This window comes from Ciconia boyciana, chromosome 2 (assembly GCF_034638445.1).
Source record: "Ciconia boyciana chromosome 2, ASM3463844v1, whole genome shotgun sequence".
NCBI lineage: Eukaryota > Metazoa > Chordata > Aves > Ciconiiformes > Ciconiidae > Ciconia > Ciconia boyciana.
Genome location: NC_132935.1, coordinates 37324078 through 37341997, shown reverse-complemented (window position 1 = coordinate 37341997; position 17920 = coordinate 37324078). Strand labels below are relative to the sequence as shown.

Here is a 17920-nt window from a genome sequence, read left to right as displayed (position 1 = left end):
CGAACTCCTGAACCATGCATTATAACATGCTGGTAATTCCCAATTTCTGATGACATTACAGTCTAAGCATACTGATTTTTATACTGATTTCAAAGAGTTGATATACTGATATGATAGTCGAGAATTTTGCAATTACCATCCCTCACCTCTTTTCTCAGTAAGAACAATTAGATGAAGGTGGTAAAAAAGTTATGCTACTGCAGACTTTCAGAACAGCTGTGAACAGATGCCTATTTCAATTCATGCTATGTATTTACTGCAAATGTTATTACTTACTGCAAAAAAAAATTAGATACTCTTACAATTCCAGTGTGAAGGTTATGTGTTACATAGCCATAGTTTGCCTTGTCTTCAATTTAGAAACAGATTTAAATTACATAGCACTTTTTCACAAACAGAAAACTACAGCCTTCTCATTAGCCAGGCAGGGATGTTCTGACTTGCCACACAGTTCGGTTAATTGCTATCTGAAATTTATATTTTAATTCCTAGTAATTTTCATTTCTTCATCTACGCCCACAGGCTGTCACAAACATCAATAGAAGGTGGACAACCAAATCATTCCACCTCCTTCCCATCCCTGTTCTCTCCTTCTTCAGCCCACTATGCTCAGACAAGGATATATCACCATGCTACTCCCCTCTACAGTCAACCCCTCAGCACCAAGCTTTAACTCTAGGTATTAAGAATACAAAGGAGTAAACCAGCTTTCCATCAGCTCATGACTTTCAGTTGCTGGTTTGCCTTGCTCCAGGATTAAGGTTTGACAGAAATGTAGAACACCCAGCAACATGCAATGCAAAATATTCGCTGTGTAAACTGTTGTCTTCCTCCCTTGCTTCCCATTTTTCCTCTTTGTTTTTCACTTGGCTTGCTGTCCTGATTTTGGTGCTGGGTTAAACCATGACACTTGCTCCCTGCCCCACTGTGGTTCTTTTTTTCCCCATCTGACCATCTCTTTTCCTGCTCTGCACTTCTTACACACTATCTTCTAAACCTCAAAATGTTAAGAGTCCAGAGCTGAGCCTTAAAAGCAAGATACTCAAATGGATCTGATACCCAGCACCTGGCCATAAATAAAAGACAGACATTGTCTCAGATGTAAAAGCAAAGGGAAAAACATTGCTTCACATAAGTTTGTGCTCTTCAAATGCTTACTCTGTTCTTGTGTTTAAGCTACATGAAAAAGGCAATTTTAGGGAAAAGCTAATGTACAAAATAAGAAAGAAAATAAAAGCTCATGATCAGGCTTCTGAGGAATTACCTTCCAAGGAAACACCTTCTCACAACTTTTACCACACTGTCTTCCTTCCAAATATCCCTCTTTTTTTTAAAATGCCCTTCCATGCATTTCTTAATGTCACAGCCTAAATCCCTCACTCACAATACCTTCCTACATCCACACCTTCTTTTTCATGACAGCCTTCTTCATTCTCAATGTATCTTTAAGGGTTATGATCTAGTCACTGTCTTGATGATGATCCAGTAAGCGCTGGAGGGCATTCATACACCTCGTAAGGGGTTCAGAAGCAGCACGCACCACTAATGTCGACAGCACATGCCCAAGTGATTCCTCTCAGATAGGGACTGTAGACCTAAGACACTATTATGGTGATAATAAACAAACCTACTCAGAAATAATCTTTACAATCCCTTTAGTATTTTCACAATTTTCATGAGCAGAAAAGAAAACATTTTGAAACACCAACTAAACTCCGAGCAATCTACAGAGGATACTGTTCTTATTTTCCTGTAAAAATCACTGAAGTCCATTCTAATACATTTTCCCGTCCCTCAAAAAGGTGAGTTATTACATAAGATTCATAATAAACTAGATGTAAAACCGAAGGGCCACATAGTAACGGCGTGTGTTTATATCACAATACTCACTGAATTCTCATTTGAACATGTGGCTTCCTCAGTACATCAGCCATCAGCATGTTTTACATTTCTTTATCAGGCTTACTGGAAAAAGCTGGGTTTGCCACTCATGATTCCAAGATACTTACCCAGTTGTGTAAGGTATATTTATTCCCCCTAGATTAATGCTTTCACATCCAACAATGAAGAGAGTTGAAAAGCACAGCAGAGATACACCACTGCAGATCATAGCCAACTTTGCAGACTCTCTCGCACCAAGTTTCAGTTTTTTTATAATGTAGCCGCCTAGGACAATACCAACACCAGCACTCGGGACAATAATCACACCTGCCGGGAAGAAATTCAAGCAACATTAAAACAGAACCTAGAGAAATGGAATAAAATGTAAATATTGGTTTCATTCCCTAATTAGATGACTGCAAATGCTGTACTAAGATCTCCATTGTCTGCTAGCAAACTGAGTCAGACTTTTCAAACCTCTGGAGTGTTGTCAAAGAATTAATAAAAGCCTCCTTATGATATTACCAGCAGCCAAAGCACTATAAGAGAACTATTGTACTTAGAAGCAGAAACATTGCTTTGTATTTATTTTAGAATGGGGAGAGGGGATACACATTGCTCCAGTTTAATTACTGAAAATTTGACGAAATCCAGATTTGGGCATGAATCTTCCTCTTCCTACTCTCATAATTAATTCCAGGGAAGCACAAGTGTTAATCGCAGGCAGGCCCCCAGAAGCCTGCCCACCTGGGAGTGCATGCGTGAGCCTGGCTGCAAATTCTGCCTTCTGGATACTTTACTCAAGTTGAATAGCACTTTCTTACATTGGCAGCCCCATTCATCTCAGCACAGCCACGTGGAGTGCAAACCGATCAAACATGATGGAAGAAATTAAGATATGAGAATTAGTACTACAAAAGACGTGCCTATGAAATTTCTGTCACACTGCTGCTGCACTTATAAGGTGGCAGTTCAGCAACACGTCACCGGGCTGTCCTCACTTCCCAGGGCCTGAGGTGGTGGCGTCAGTGAATGTCTTGCACTTCTTAGCTTCCCTTGGCTTTTGCTGTTCACTGACACGTGAGGAGGTCTTTAAATAAGATCTTTGCTAATAAAGATGCATTCCACATAAATATGGAATTTGGGCAGCTGCATGTAGGGAGAAGGAGCTAAACTTTATAATCCAAATTCTTGAAGATATTTGTCTTCTTTTTAAAGAAGCCAGCAACACTATCACTTGCAAATATCTTTAATATTATTGCAAAGCATTCTCTGCTAATTTGTCTAAGGGTTAAGGGGACGTTATATTTATCAAAATGTTGAGATCATGAAAGTAGAAATAAGAGGTAAAAATAGTTGCCGCCTTAATTATATTGCCATCACAAATGGCATTATAAAATAAAATGTCATTTCATTACCAAGATTCTTAATAATAACCCTTCACAGACTCAAAGCCAGTCTTTCTCGTAGAAGCAGAATTTAAATGTGTAAGTCCTTCTAGGAGAATTAAATGATTTTCACAAAGTTCAAAGCTGTTATCTCTCTCAAGCTGTTATATCTCTCACTTTCAATGACTGAATATGAACGAGGGAAAGAAATAATGCAAATCCTTCCACTTCCACTGAAAATGTTCTCTCTGGGTGAAAATGGTAACTCAGCCACCTGAGTATACCAGGCATGCCCTGCTCTACAAAATCTGTGTCAGAGAAGCCCACATCCACACCGAAGGCAGACTGGGATCACTTGCAATGCCTTCTAAAACACCCCTGTCAGGTGAACCAAATTCCATGGACCAAATCCATGGCTACATCAGTTATATGAACTAAGGGTCTAGCCCAAGGTAAGGGTTTACTGATGATGAATTAACCTCAATATTCTTCTTCCTTCCATTTTATAGCTTAGCTTTGTGTTCTTAACCTCTTTTGGACCTGAATTTACCTTTTCTTTCTTATTCTCCTGAGGACACGTATATTGGAAAAGCCTTCCACTAGAACTGAGGCTGCGTGTGTCTACATCTAGTACCTTGTCAAAACTGAGCAGGTAAGTATTTTGCAAGGCATTAGGTTAGTGGTTCTTCCATTAGTGAGTTATACTGCGCTGCTGTTTTCATCCATCGTCTGCCACACCATGAAGATCAGAACATAAAAAATGAGGAGACAAACAGGAGCAAATTGCCTGCTGAGGCTCGCTCTCATTCAGGAGGATGGAAAGGTAAAGAAAAGCCTACACAGAAGAAGAATAAAGACCAATTCCTCCACACAAACTGAAGATGGAGACAGAAAAACTCTCTCTCTGGGAGGAATGGAAGGGCAGGAGCAGATTTTGCTGTTTGTGGCAGAGAAGGGCTCATCCCTCGTGCATGTCAGGAAGCCTGACAGGTTTATTTGCCCCATGTACAAACTCTTCATCCTTAAGCCCCTCTCTTTCCGCAGGGGATGTGAAATCAGAAATGATGTACTGTCAAAGAAACACAGCTACCACAGTGCACTTTCAGACAAGCTTCCAGGGCAAAGCAAAGCATGTACGTCTAATCAGCACATGCATTCTTCTTTTTCAAAGGCATTTAGAGGAATAAAGCTTAAGATCTGAAACTAAGCCATTGCACTGCACTCTCCATTTTATAATGACAGTTTGGCTTACAGGAATTGTGCGTGTGCCAAATACACTCCTGGGTACAGTGCTCCGAGGCAATATCGGCTTTCAGTCAGCAATTTTCAAGCTTTGTCATTTTTGCTATTGTCAGGATGCTGCAGCACTTGAGGCTTTTCACAGAGGCAAAAGATGATCTTAATAGCTACTAATAGTTTGGGAACAGAAAACTGCAGTATCTGCTAAGCGGGCTACACTAAGGGAATACCATGGAGATTTTGAAATCAGTTCGGTCTGAGATATGTATTACACCTTTTCTAAAACTAAAGGTAGATCCAATGTGTTTGTAACCATTTTAGCAGAAGTCACCAGAGCAGTGCTTCATAATATATAGTGTGTTCTTCCAATTACAAATTATTTCAATTGTAACTCTCTTTCTCACAAGTAAATCCGCTAGCAAAGTACCTGAAAGTTTAACCTGGATTTGTCTAAGATCTATCTGTAACCTAGAGTCAAAGTCCATTTTTTTCGGACTTGAGAAAGCCTGAATGCTGAATGCTGAATGCCACCTGCTCTGCACACAAAAAAAATTCCAAACAAGACAGACTGCAGCACAAGCTGCACAAGTTCAAGACATGAAGTTTGGCACATGGCATTTTTGCTGATGATTAATGATAGGTTTGTTTAAAAATAGAAACAAATTGAGACTTAATTAAAGAATCGCTGCTTATGAATTGAGACAGAAAATGACAAAAAATTTACATCAGTCACATGGAGAGATTCGTCAAGCACATGTACTCAGCTGGCGATGTACATATGAAGTATAGATGTAGTAATATAAATAACATGTAAGTCCTCCTTTTGCTAACCAGAAGTTTGTAAACTGGACGTGTCTTTTACTAGATTAGCCAGAGCAATCTAATACAGAATCTCCAAGTTTCCTCTTCCCATTTCCTACAAAAAGAATTTATAAAATTAATAACAACTGTTGACTTTAATGCTAAGTTTAGGAGCTGGGGTTGTGGAAGCAGTGCTCACTTGTCCATGTTGCACATCCAGCCTGAGTTATTTCATAATCTTCTTCTGGTTCATTATAATAGTCTTTATCAAGATATTTGTAACAGGGAAAACAACAGATGTTAATAGCTTCACACCCTGGATAGGGTCACATAATTTTTTCCTCTTTCAATGTACTGGCTGTTGAATATTTTGTCTGGCAAGAATGTTTCTGGTTTATCCTGAGAATGACGCAAGTTACTGAGTAGCAATCCCATCAAGACCCATTACAGCAAAACTCCTACACGTGTGTAGCTACCCTAAGCTTCAGATAGAATCACGGTCCCATCAATCAATGTTTCCTCCTTATATACAGAACACAGGGATTTCACGCCCTGAAGAAAATCTCATCCCAGCAAGCTCTCAAACAGAAGTCACCACATGGTGCTTCTCTGATGTCTCCCCTCAGCGCCCTAAAAAGACTCCTTGCATTTCTTCCAGCCACTGCAGGTGACAAACGATTCCCATGTGAGGTCTCTGTGTCTTTGTCTCTCTTTCTTCTACCACTTTTTGTCTTTTCCTTGACTGATGCCCCTGAGCAGCTTCACCCCATACTTCACCCCTGTTCCCACAACTCACTATCCACTCCATCACCCCCTCTCAGGCACAATATCTCGAAGTATGGGGGAGCAAAGAACTAACCTGTCTAGCAATTAGCAGCTATTCTATATGGGAAGCACTATAGAGAAGGCAGAAAAGATGCTTATAAGTGCAAAACAAGAAAGAGGTATTGAGACAAGTGTCTTTGATGCAGCTGAGAGAGAAGGGAGATGATCTATATGACATAGGCCCCAGTTCTGCACAACATTTTGGCCCCTTTCCTTAGGGAAGTTCCCATCTCTCCCTCCTGCAGAGCAGTACGAAGCTTAAATGTTGTTGTTTGTAGCTCTGTTAGCAGTTGAACTTGGCTGCACATTGCCGCGGCAGCAGGGGAAGTGTCACACCTGCAAAAGAGGGGTCTCACACCTGCAGTGGCAGGTGAGAGAGGATTTGGGGAGCTCTCCTGGCTAGACTAGATCGTTGTGCGTTCAGTGTTAATAGGTAAATAGGCAGAAGACCACCAGCCTGGAGGGGAAAGATAACTGAAGGATGGGACAGATAAACAACTTGTCACTGGGGAAAAAAGAAAGATTAGGATACTCTAAAGATCAAAGACAAAGTAAAATTCACAGAAAAGAAGAATAGCTTTAAAATATCTTTTAAGGCACACAAATCACAGTAATGCCTATGGGTTTTCTAGCCTGTTTTTGTTGCCTTTTTCCCCCTTGAAGACCATTAACATATTAGAAAATGTCTGTCTAGGCTTATGCAAAAAACCCCAGCCCTTTAACAATACAAATGGGTTCACATTTTACTAAATACATATAGCAAACATCAAAAAACGGCCTGAGTATCTAACCAAATGCACAAAGCTGGATCCAAACACGTGTTCTAACAAACATGTTTTTGGGTCATTCCTGTATTGATTCATTTCATCAGTCAAAGAACGCCAACCCTGTCAACGTTACACTACGTGGCAATGCCTTACCAGTATAGATGCTGGCATTGGAAGCTGGGATGCCAAACTGTGACTCGATGAACTTGGGAATGAAGGTAATAAAAGCTGTGACAATGGCACTCTCAGCTGTGTATGACAAACTCACAAAAAGGAATGTCATGTTGCTTAAGATCCTGACAGCTGCTCTTGGAAGCTCTATAAAATGACAAAAATGACAAAGGAATGTTATAAATAATGAGCGAGAAACAAAAGCAAACTGAAACAAAACAAATTGACTTTCTTTGAGATGGACTGGCAATAATGGCCTGCTGGCATCTGGCTACACCAGAAGGGAGTGCATATTTGGGACTGCAGTCTTTGCTGTCTGCTCTTACTCTATCTCACTGCATCGCCCCGGGACTGCAGTCCCACTTTTCACAAACACAACTGCGGTCTGTTTTAACAAAACTGTCTGAAGAAACAGGGTCTCCATAATAACACTATAAAGGAAAGAAAACAGCAATAAAATGTAGTGATTTTGGAATTATTCTGATGTCTTATTTTGAAATTTTCTATGAGATAAGGCATATCACACTGCTGAACCAACAGTACTGAGTTTTGCACTCCACAGGAGGAAAACAGAGCACATACTCCCCCTGTAACTCTCTGCTTCAAGGCCCACACTTGGAAAGCTGGGATAATAATACTATAATTTGAAAAGGGAACCAGAAGATTTTCAATTAAACATTTTTCTACATGATTTAAGAGTATTTACAATAGATGCAGACAAAGCATACTGAAAAAATGATGTCAATTATGTCCATGAATCTCAACATACCTTACATACAACTCACTTAATATTCTCAGAAGGGATAAAACAATCAATTAAAAATGAGAGCACATCATTAACTTAAATTGAAAAAGTATTCATAGATCTTGCAATTATCCTCAAATCAAATATCAAAATCCCAAGAAATTCAGCACTGTAGTTAAAAGAAACACTTAAATACTTCTAATTCAGTCCTGTAGTGACATCAAATTATCATCACAAGATGATGATAACTCTATCCAAGACTTAATCTTTTCAGTTTAGATGGCATGATTTTAAACATGGTTTTTTTTTCCTTGGGGCTTCTACCAAGATCAGATTTTCTGTTCAAGTATTATATCTAACCTACTATGGTTTGGGTTTTTTCATTTGCTTTTCACTTCATACAGAAATTGAACGCTGCTTGAATCAAAGCCCACTGAATTCAATGACAAAAGTGCCCATTAGAAATACAACATGTTGAGTAAGAACTCCCAAGTGAGAATTTTATTGATGTTAAAAGTTGTCAAGTCAAAAATCTGTCTTTCTCCATTGACTCCAACAGGTTATCTGTATAAAAGCAAACAGAATTTAGACTTTTGTCATGTCAAAACTTCTCAGGCTGTAAATTAGCACCTGAGTTGCCTGACTGCATCCAGTCTCAGCTTATGCCAGTCGCCAAAATTTATACTGAATTCATTATGAGTACAGGGTTTATAATTTTAATGTAGTCAAATGTTCTCTTGCTGCCTCTATGAAGAAACATATTAAATGTTAAATACAAAATTTGGTGGAAATAAGTAATGAATAAATCATATTAAGGAGCACTCATATATTTGAATCTTAATGGTTTTTAACACCTACAGCTTTTTTTAAAAAAATGTGGCACTGTTTGCAATAGAAGAACAGAAGGAAACAAGATAACAGGAGTATGAGACCATATAGTATCAACATGAATATATGGAAACTGTAATGCAACTGTACACCTTCAGAAACTACATTACAGTAGCAAGTACAAAGATAAAATAGTATCAGTATTTATTGGCGAATATGCTGCATGTTCAAAATACAGCTGATCAAAATTTATCTCATTGTTCAAAAGGAAATGAAAGAGAGAAGAAAATGAAAGATCTACAATACAATTAGATGTCAGCACTCAAACCTCATTAGCTTTGGCTTTGTGTCTATTTTTGGGTTGGCTTGGGTTGGGGTTGGGGTAGCTGATGGGGGCTTAGATGCAAAAAGAAACCAAAGGGCAAGAGCCAAGGTGCTCTAACCCAGCTTTTGCAAAGCCTCTCATGGGGCTACATCACGCAGTTCAAGAAAACAGCTGCCACAGGGCTGCAGTGGGGCAGCTGCAGCAGGATTTCCCCGGGGACTAGGTGCAGGACTGAGTGCTCCTCCCCTGCAACAGGAGCAAGCGGTTACGACCGTGCTGCTGCTGCTGCTGTGAGAAAGGAGTCAGGAACAGAAAGAGGGGGTGCCAGGATCGGTCCTGCTGGAAACCGAGCTATTTGGTGGCTGCTGCTCACCTGTGCTGAAAACACGTGGAAGAAAATAAGATAGTAACTTTCAGAAGACTGGACATCACAGAGAGAAATATAATTTTATTAGGATGATGAACTAAGTGCTCTTTGTAGAAGTGAACTGGAAGTCCTTGGCCAAGGGCTGAGCCCAAGATCTTTGCTAAATCCATCATTCTAAAGGGCCTGGTCCAAGTATCATAACACCTGGTAAGGTTTAGGTCCTCCTGGTAAAACCGACCTTCAGGAAAATGTCTGGTTTAGAATTTTCGATCTAAAGATACTGAAGAATTAATTAGGTAAAGAACTGCAGAGCTAACAAACATTTTGCTCTGGTGTTGGGATGCAGAGCTGTACTTCCTGTTCACTCCTACTTGCACCTCAGCTGAGCACTCAGTCTAAAGGTCATTATTCATTTCAAAACTAATCACTATTTTCAAATTGGATTTCTACTGATATATAGATAAAACTCAGTGTCTTGGAATAAGCACAAATCTCTTAATAAGAAAAATCTCTTACACCCATGTGAAGGATTCTTCAGGGAACAGCTCTGCTGATTACTGTAATTTTTGGCATGAAATAACAGATTATTTCTGCATGCTGCACTAATGCATACTACCTGGAGCAGTTGAGGGTTGAAGCTCTTTGTGACTTACAAAGAGCAACTGTCTGGCATACAAGGAAAAGTTGCTATATAGTAAGAAATTTGCAAATAAAAATACATATTCAGAATTAGGTTTTCCCTTATTTCCTCCTATGATTATAGTAAAATCCTGTGTGACAGAATCTGTATTATACTTCTGAATTTAAAAACCTATAATAACAAGGCATTATAAGTAAGTATCTCATATCTTTCAACCACACTAATACTAGTAAAAAGCAAGAATGCTAAAAACTTTAAGGATCCTTCGTACTACATAATCAATCATGCATTTAAAACATTTCAGTGTCACATTATTTTCGAGTGACTAGCCATAGGCCTAGGCTTTGCTTTCAAGTCCATTATTAAACCTGTCGGGTTCTGATTTTTAGGAGGTCTTCAAAAATCATCTCTTATTTTTGCAAGTGTGCATCAGAAACAAACCTATGAGAACTTGCAGTTTTCCTCATTCTGTCATTTGAACAAATAAATCTCTATCGATTACATTCCTAAAACTGAAATGATCTTTTAGTATGGCTGCAAACATGTTTACCCTTCTGTGCAGTAATTCAAATCTTAAACATCCTCACCATCTTTCCCTTTTTTTTTTTTTTTTTTAAATAACCTAATATGTAACTAAGGGTAAATTGAAACCTGCCTTGCTGGACTGGTTTGCTAGTCTACTGGCAATTTTCTTCCCTTCATGGTCTTTGACAATATTTTTTTTCTGGTCAGTATTCATTTTCTTTCACTAGTGTGCTGGACCACTGCTTGATTCATGGTAAGGGAAAAGCTTGAGAAAAATCTGCAAGCAATACAAATATTTGTAAATACTGCTCTAAGCAAAACTCTTAAAGCATTGTAAACAGAATTGCAATAAAACCTCAAATAATTCTGACTTCACCTTCTTCTTCATAATTTAATATATTTTCTTTTATCCCTATTCCTGTGCATCTAGCCCAAGGTGGTGCAATGAATACAACCAAGGGAATAAACCATCCCAGTCTACAGCACTGTCCTCTTGTAGTCCACCAGCAAAGCCCCTTGTAAGGGTGACACAGATATTAGCCACAGGACCTCCTTTACGCTGGTGCTCCAAGCCTGGACAGCACTGTCCAAGTCTGCAGCTTTGAAGGAGGCTGCCTCCACACCAAGGTACAAAGTAGGGCCAGGTACAAAGTAGGGCCAAGTACAAAGTAGAGCCAAGATTTGAGACAGAATTTCTGGTTTGTTTATCAGAATGGAAATAAGCATTTTCAGTCACACACAACTACTTCAAATATATTCTGCATGGAGCTAATCACTAAATTCTAGAATAATATTATGCCATGTATTTCATTTCATTGTCTACTCACATACCATTTAAAAAACCTCATTCAACTCGATTCCTCAAGCATTTTCAGGACATGCCTTAAGTACCTGGGTGGTGGCCAGATCATTGACCAGCCCCTAATATCCTATCAAGAGTAGGGAGGTTCAGAGCAAGTTCGATCTGATTATTACTTTTGTTAACTTGATTTAGAGCAGCTCCTCAAGGCTCGAGCTAACACTGCTCATCACTGCATGGGGCCATGCCAACCTTTTCTATTTTGAGCTCTTCAAGATGGCCTAAGAAAGGGCGAGGGGGGAGCGACTCGCTCAAGGTCAGTGAGTGCCACAGGAGGATCTCCAGCCCACAGTCTGCTGAACTCTCTGACATTTACAGTGCTCACCAAGCCCCCACACACACAGACCACTGTCTCCTCCTCCTCTTCCAATCCCTGCCAACTAATCTTCGGGTACCGCAGGAACTCCAGTCCGGATCCTTGGGGAAGCACTGCAGTGGGCTTACCCTACAGCCACGAGCCCCTCAGGAGTTTCTTTTACCTTTGCTGATGCCCTGACAAGCATTATTATCCTGTCTGAGTCCCCAGCAGTGACTGACTGGGAAAAGCATACGACAGCTGGTAGACATGAAAAGGCAGACAGGAATATTCCACATTTAAGAAAGGGCTGTACGTAGGGACAAAACTCAAAATGTTAAAAAAACCCCGAAAGAGTACAAAATCCATGAAATTAATTAACACCCTTCATTTTAGGTACATTTAGGTAATATATACATTTGCTTTCTTTACACTGCTCCTTTATTCAATTGCATTGTAAGTTTCATTATAGAGGTAAGTAAAAGGGACTGCAGATACAATTTCCATGGTACAAAACCCTAAGGGTATCCATGTAATAAATGAAAACAGTGGTTTTGTCTGCTCACGTTCATGATTTATCTGTATGTATGGGATTGAACCGTAGCTTCTTCATTATAAATCTCTCTCTTCTAGCTCGTGTTGTCTACACTACCTCCATTTCTCCTAATAAACTACATCCAATTGTCTTCCTCCTGTGACCTATTTAATGTTTTATTTAATACTTTTGATACCTGCCTCAGAAGCAATCTCCCTCTCATGTTGTTTACTTGCAACATAAATAGGAAAAGACTGAATTCCAATTCCTTGCATCTTGAAACATGAGAAAAAGCAAAGAGGTATCTGTACTTTTATCTGATCCCAGCTCTACCATGGGCCAAAATAAAGCTCAGGTCACTGAAGTTGGAGGCTACTTGCAGACGGAGACAGTTTTGGTTTATTTCTTCAGCCTACACTGACAGTCATTGCAGGAAAAAGGACCCCGGCCCTCTCCCATCACGCCTTCTCAATTCCTTTTCATTCATCTAGAGAACCAACTTATGTGAAATTAGGACAAGTTACAGCAGGACAAAAATCATTTTGCAGGCTTCCCAGGTAAGACAACATCATATCAGAAGATCAAAACAAACAGCTTCTTCCCTGAGACTTTCCTTACCAAAGCTGCACAGATTTTACAGATTTAATGGCACTGACCTCTGTCATGGCAGACTACAACATCACTGATACTTACTAGTACAGAACAGAAGACGTGACCTACTAAATCATCGGTCTCCCAGCTACTGCCTAAGTGGAGTTTCTGCCCATCGTGCTATAAAAAGATGAAGCCCTGAAATTCAATGGGAAGTATAAAATGTACATTGCATCTCAGAAGAAGCAATGCTAAATGACTTAGACACATGCAATCCTTTTTTCCTTCCCATTATAAACAAAATTACCTCAACTGAGAAGCTTGAGGCATGATCTCATTCCATAAAGCCCACTTAAACTTGAAAAATAATTAAATGATAGTGCATTCCTGCTGCAGGCCCTCTTTGCTAGGGTAAATGACACCTAATGGGAAAGCTATTATCAGCTTAGAGCAAAATACTTTTCTCTGCGTTATCTCGACTTGCTTGGTATCTTTCTGACATGTGGAATACAATGCTGCTTTTCACTGTTCCATGTGGTGAAGTTTCTCCTCTAGAAAAAATGAAAAGTTTTGTATATGAGAAGCTGTAATTTGGTGGCTCCACTAATATATTAATATAGGATTTTGTAGAAGGTATTATAGGATTTTGTAGAAGGCACACATTTAGGCAGATATATATATATAAAAAAGCCCCATGCTAAAATGAGATATACAGTAGTTTTCATTTCTGTGGAAAAAAGTACTAGGAAACATTCTTCTAAGAGTATACTTGTTTTCTGTGTATCTGCTGTGCCTGCAGGGACACAACATGACCTGGAAGGTGAGATTATGTACAGAAACAGAGAAACAGCATCAGCAAACTCATCCAGATGCAGAGTTTGTCTGAATACCTGTATCTTTTTCAAGCACACCTCCAGGATGAAGCAGTCCCTCTGCTGTGACATTGCCTGCAATGATTAGGAAAGAGGCCAGCAAAGACTGAACTCCCCTTTCCCACTTCCCTAAGTTAGTGAGAAAACCTTGACAGAGGTAGCCCTGAACGACTTTTGCTAATCAGAGGCCAGTAGGGTTGAAGGCAAAAAAACCCCACAGCTAGCTTTATGGATTTAGGAGAAAACATTATGTAGGGGGACTCACAAATAGGGGTAATAGAAAGTCTTCAAAGAAAGAAGTAGACAACATGCTTTTCTTGCTTCTCCACCACTTTTTTAGCTACTTTGCAAACAAAGGCACAACATGGTTCTGAAAGATCTGACATCGCAGGTTTACCTTGCTTGCTCTGTGCCTTGCTTAAGATGCTGTTTCGTAAGCTAATAAAATCACCACAAGCAAATTCTGGTCTCCTGTTTTTTCTTTACTTCCATAGTAATTAACAGTAACTTTGGGTACCCTGAGAGTACAGATGTAAATGCAATGTAGAGCAAACCAATATGCATGTGGGCAAACATTACTTAGAATTACACTGGTTTTAGTCTAAAACCAGCACACTGATTTTGCTAAGCCTTGCCTACTCAATATAAAGAGTGATCATAAATGTGTCGTTAAAAAATCTGCCAATCATTATATCCTGGACTGATATCCAATGAAAAACTAACACTAACGTTCATGTCAACAAACAAACACTTAAAGCGTTAAGTTCAAATTACATCTAATGGTACAAATGACATTTCATGGTTTCTCCTAGTCCCATTGCATTCATCAGGCTACCACAAAATGGCACAACCAGCACCAGTATCACGGAATCCAAGGAGGACACAACAGCATTGACAACACAACGGCATTAAGGCACATTCATTCTTGTCCTATACTATTCAGTATTATGACACTGTTAAGCCTATGTTGTCAAATGTATATGCTTCACATTAATTAAATTTTAACAACAGTGCCCTTCTTCCCACAGCATTTTATCAATGATGATTACTACTCACTGTTAGATTTCACATTAATGGTTTAGTTCTTGAATAAAATAAAAATCTCTATTACTTGCCAATCTTTTGACCTCTTCTTGTTTCAAAATTAGCACAGGTTTCATTCATCCTAGCCTTCTGAAAATAAATAGCTTGCAGTACAAAATACCCAGGAAAAGCATATGAAACAAATAATCTTTCTCAATTAGCTTACCCAAATGCATGAATGTAATTGAACTCACATACTAGAATCCTTTTTTACTTGTTTCACTTATATCTTAGAAGAGCACTTTATTTTATGAAGGACAGCTTAAAGCAAGTATGACAGTTACAATAAAATGTAAGGTGCACAAATACGTCTGGTAATAGAGGTCCTGTAAATACAGGAAATAGGCTACCTGTTTGTTACAGGTGCACATTAAACACTTCAATAATTTAAGTAAATGGATGTCTTCCACTCACTACTGCATTTTCTGATTTTAGAGGACAACCATCTATTAAAATCTCAATAGCAAAACATAATACTAAATACAGGATGTCAAAACTCTGCCTTCAATTACACTCATACAATCCTAGATGACCCTGTATACAAAATGTAAAGCATTTAAAAATTAAAAACAAACTTCACCTTTAACATTCTTTCCAAATCCCATAGAGGCAGGAACTGCACTGTCTGCTTGTATTTTGCTATTTGTTTTCTCTTTCATGACTTCATCGTCACTTGAAACATCATCAGAGTTCATCTTCTTTTTCTTTTTCTTTTTTTTATGTCGAGGAGGGAGCTTTTTCGGAAAGGTAAACATGGGAAATATCACAAGGAGCATTGCAATGGCACAAAGGAGAAATCCACTCCACCTAATGCCAGGAGACAGGAACAGAAATGAAAGCCAATGCATTACATGAAATAAGAAAACCAAAGTGATTATTACAGGCTGTACTGGCTGGAAAGGCGTATTTGCAAGATATGGAACACTGACATTAAGAGTAAAAGATCGGAGTGGGGGACAGCCTTCACTGCACTAAAACCCTTAATTAGAAGATGTTTCTGTTGACTTGTCTACTGATACTTATCCAGAACCCACCAAATATTATGAAATAGTGTCAGCTTTGAGTTCCTGTAAATTTTCACTTTTGGTAATTATTCAGTACCAAGTGCTGAGAAGTAGATACTTTTACTTAGCCTTTCTTGGATAATTCCCAGTAAAGCAATACAGTATTCCTCTGGAGAACATGAAAAAAGTTATCCATGGCATGAGAAGATAAAATGTCCATATGGATACATCAGGGCTAAACCTGTTCTGCTTTCCAGTGCCTACCTGGAAAGTCAGGACACTGCCCTGACTGTCCAATTCTCTCCCTTCCCAATGAAGAGCTCCCAAAGTCTGATTGTAAACAACTGATGTGTTGCGGTTCACGCCACGATTTATGCCTAAAACTCTGCAGCTCTGTTCTATGACCACAACCTGAAATATCCCTTCACAAAGAATTCCCTCTTCTCTCCCTCTGTCTTATAAGAACGGGATATAAACAACCCTGCAATGACCCCTTGGCTCACACGGAATGACTTGGGACATACCCACAGAAAGAGCAATGTATGGGATGCCAGAAAAGTGCCCTTCAGACTTGCAGGCATACAGTTATCCTCCCTGAGGCCAAGAAGCTTAATAAATTTTACCACAGCAACACAGATGGGCAAAAGGATCTTACTAGAAAGTACTCTGGAGTTAACCTTCTGCAGTTAGAAGGCTGATAGTAGAGTATCAGATAACATAATTTCTCCTCTAAGTTCATCTTGCAATGAAAGACTACAAGAAAACGGATTAACTCACATAGACGCTTCCATAAAGAAAGACGACCTCAGAATTCACCCACAGAGTTCTTCCCATGTGCTGAAAGTGCAATTCGCACTACATACTAACCTAATTGTACTGGGTTTACGTGGCAAGGTTTTGGTAGCAGGGTGGGGGCTGCAGGGGTGCTTCTGTGAGAAAATACCATGAGCTGCCCCCATGTTGGACAAAGACAGCTCCAGCCAGCTCCAAAACAGATCTACCACTGCCCAAAGCTGAGCCCATCAGCAATGCTGGTGGCATCTCTGCGGTGACTTATTTAAGAAAGGGCAAAAAACGCTGCACAGCAGCTGTGTGAGGGGAGTGAGAAAATGTGAGAGAAACAGCCCTGCAGACACCAAGGTCAGAGAAGAAGGAGGGGGAGGAGGTGCTCCAGGTGCCGGAGCAGAAAGTCCCTTGCAGGGCCAGGGTAAGACCATGGTGAGGCAGGCTGTCCCCTTGCAGCCCATGGAGGACCACGGTGGAGCAGATATCCACCTGCAGCCTGTGGAGAGCCTGTGCTGGAGCAGGCTCCTGGCAGGAACTGTGGCCTGTGGAGAGGAGCCCACACAGGAGCAGGTTTTCTGGCAGGACCTGTGACCCATGGGGGGCCCACGCTGGAGCAGTCTGCTCCTGAAGGACTGCACCCCGCGGAAAGGTCCCACGCTGGAACAGTTAATGAAAGACTGTCTCCCATGGGAGGGACCCCACAGTGAAGCAAGGAAAGAGTGTGAGGAGGAAGGACTGGCAGAGACGATGTCTTATGAACTGACCGCAACCCCCATTCCCCGTCCCCTGCACCCCTCGGGGCAGAGGAGATAGAAGAGACGGGAGTGAAGCTGAGCCTTGGAAGAAAGGAGGGGTGGGCAGAAAGTGTTTGTAGTTTTTTTTTAACTCTTACTATCCTACTCTGTTATTAATTGGCAATAAATTAAATTAATTTCCCTAAGTCAAGTCTGTTTTGCCCATGAAGGTAACTGGCGAGTGTTCTCTCTGTCCTTATCTCGACCCACAAGCTTTTCATCATATTTTCTCCCCCTGTCCTGCTGAAGAGGGGGAGTGAGAGAGCAGCTTGGTGGGCACCCGGCAGCCAGCCAAGGTCAACCCACCACACTAAGCTACACTAGTGTTTGGAAGTTTCAGTGAAGTCAACCACATTACTGCAATATCAAACCATGACAATGAAAGACTGAAGCTCTTTGCTTTCAAATCACAGTTTACAAAACTGTGGTGGGTTGACCCTGGCTGGACACCAAAAGCTGATCTATCACTCCCCTCCTTAGCTGGACAGGGGAGAGAAAATATAACGAAAAGCTCATGGGTCAAGATAAGGACAGAGAGATCACTCAGCAATTACTGTCACGGGCAAAACAGATTCAACATAGGGAAATTTTAATTTATT

The 17920-nt window shown here is 40.1% G+C and overlaps 1 protein-coding gene across 2 annotated transcripts in view; it reads right to left on the bottom strand.

Moving 5' to 3' along the window:
• The window catches only part of SLCO5A1 (solute carrier organic anion transporter family member 5A1), an 86864-nt gene that overhangs the window by 27545 nt on the left and 41399 nt on the right, over positions 1-17920 (bottom strand). For both annotated transcript variants that reach the window (XM_072852363.1, XM_072852364.1), the window contains 3 exons: positions 15318-15544; positions 7055-7219; positions 2010-2208 (listed from right to left, as the gene is read on the bottom strand). In XM_072852363.1, the coding sequence (XP_072708464.1) occupies positions 2010-2208; positions 7055-7219; positions 15318-15544 (591 nt within the window). The remainder of the gene's footprint in view (positions 1-2009; positions 2209-7054; positions 7220-15317; positions 15545-17920) is intronic.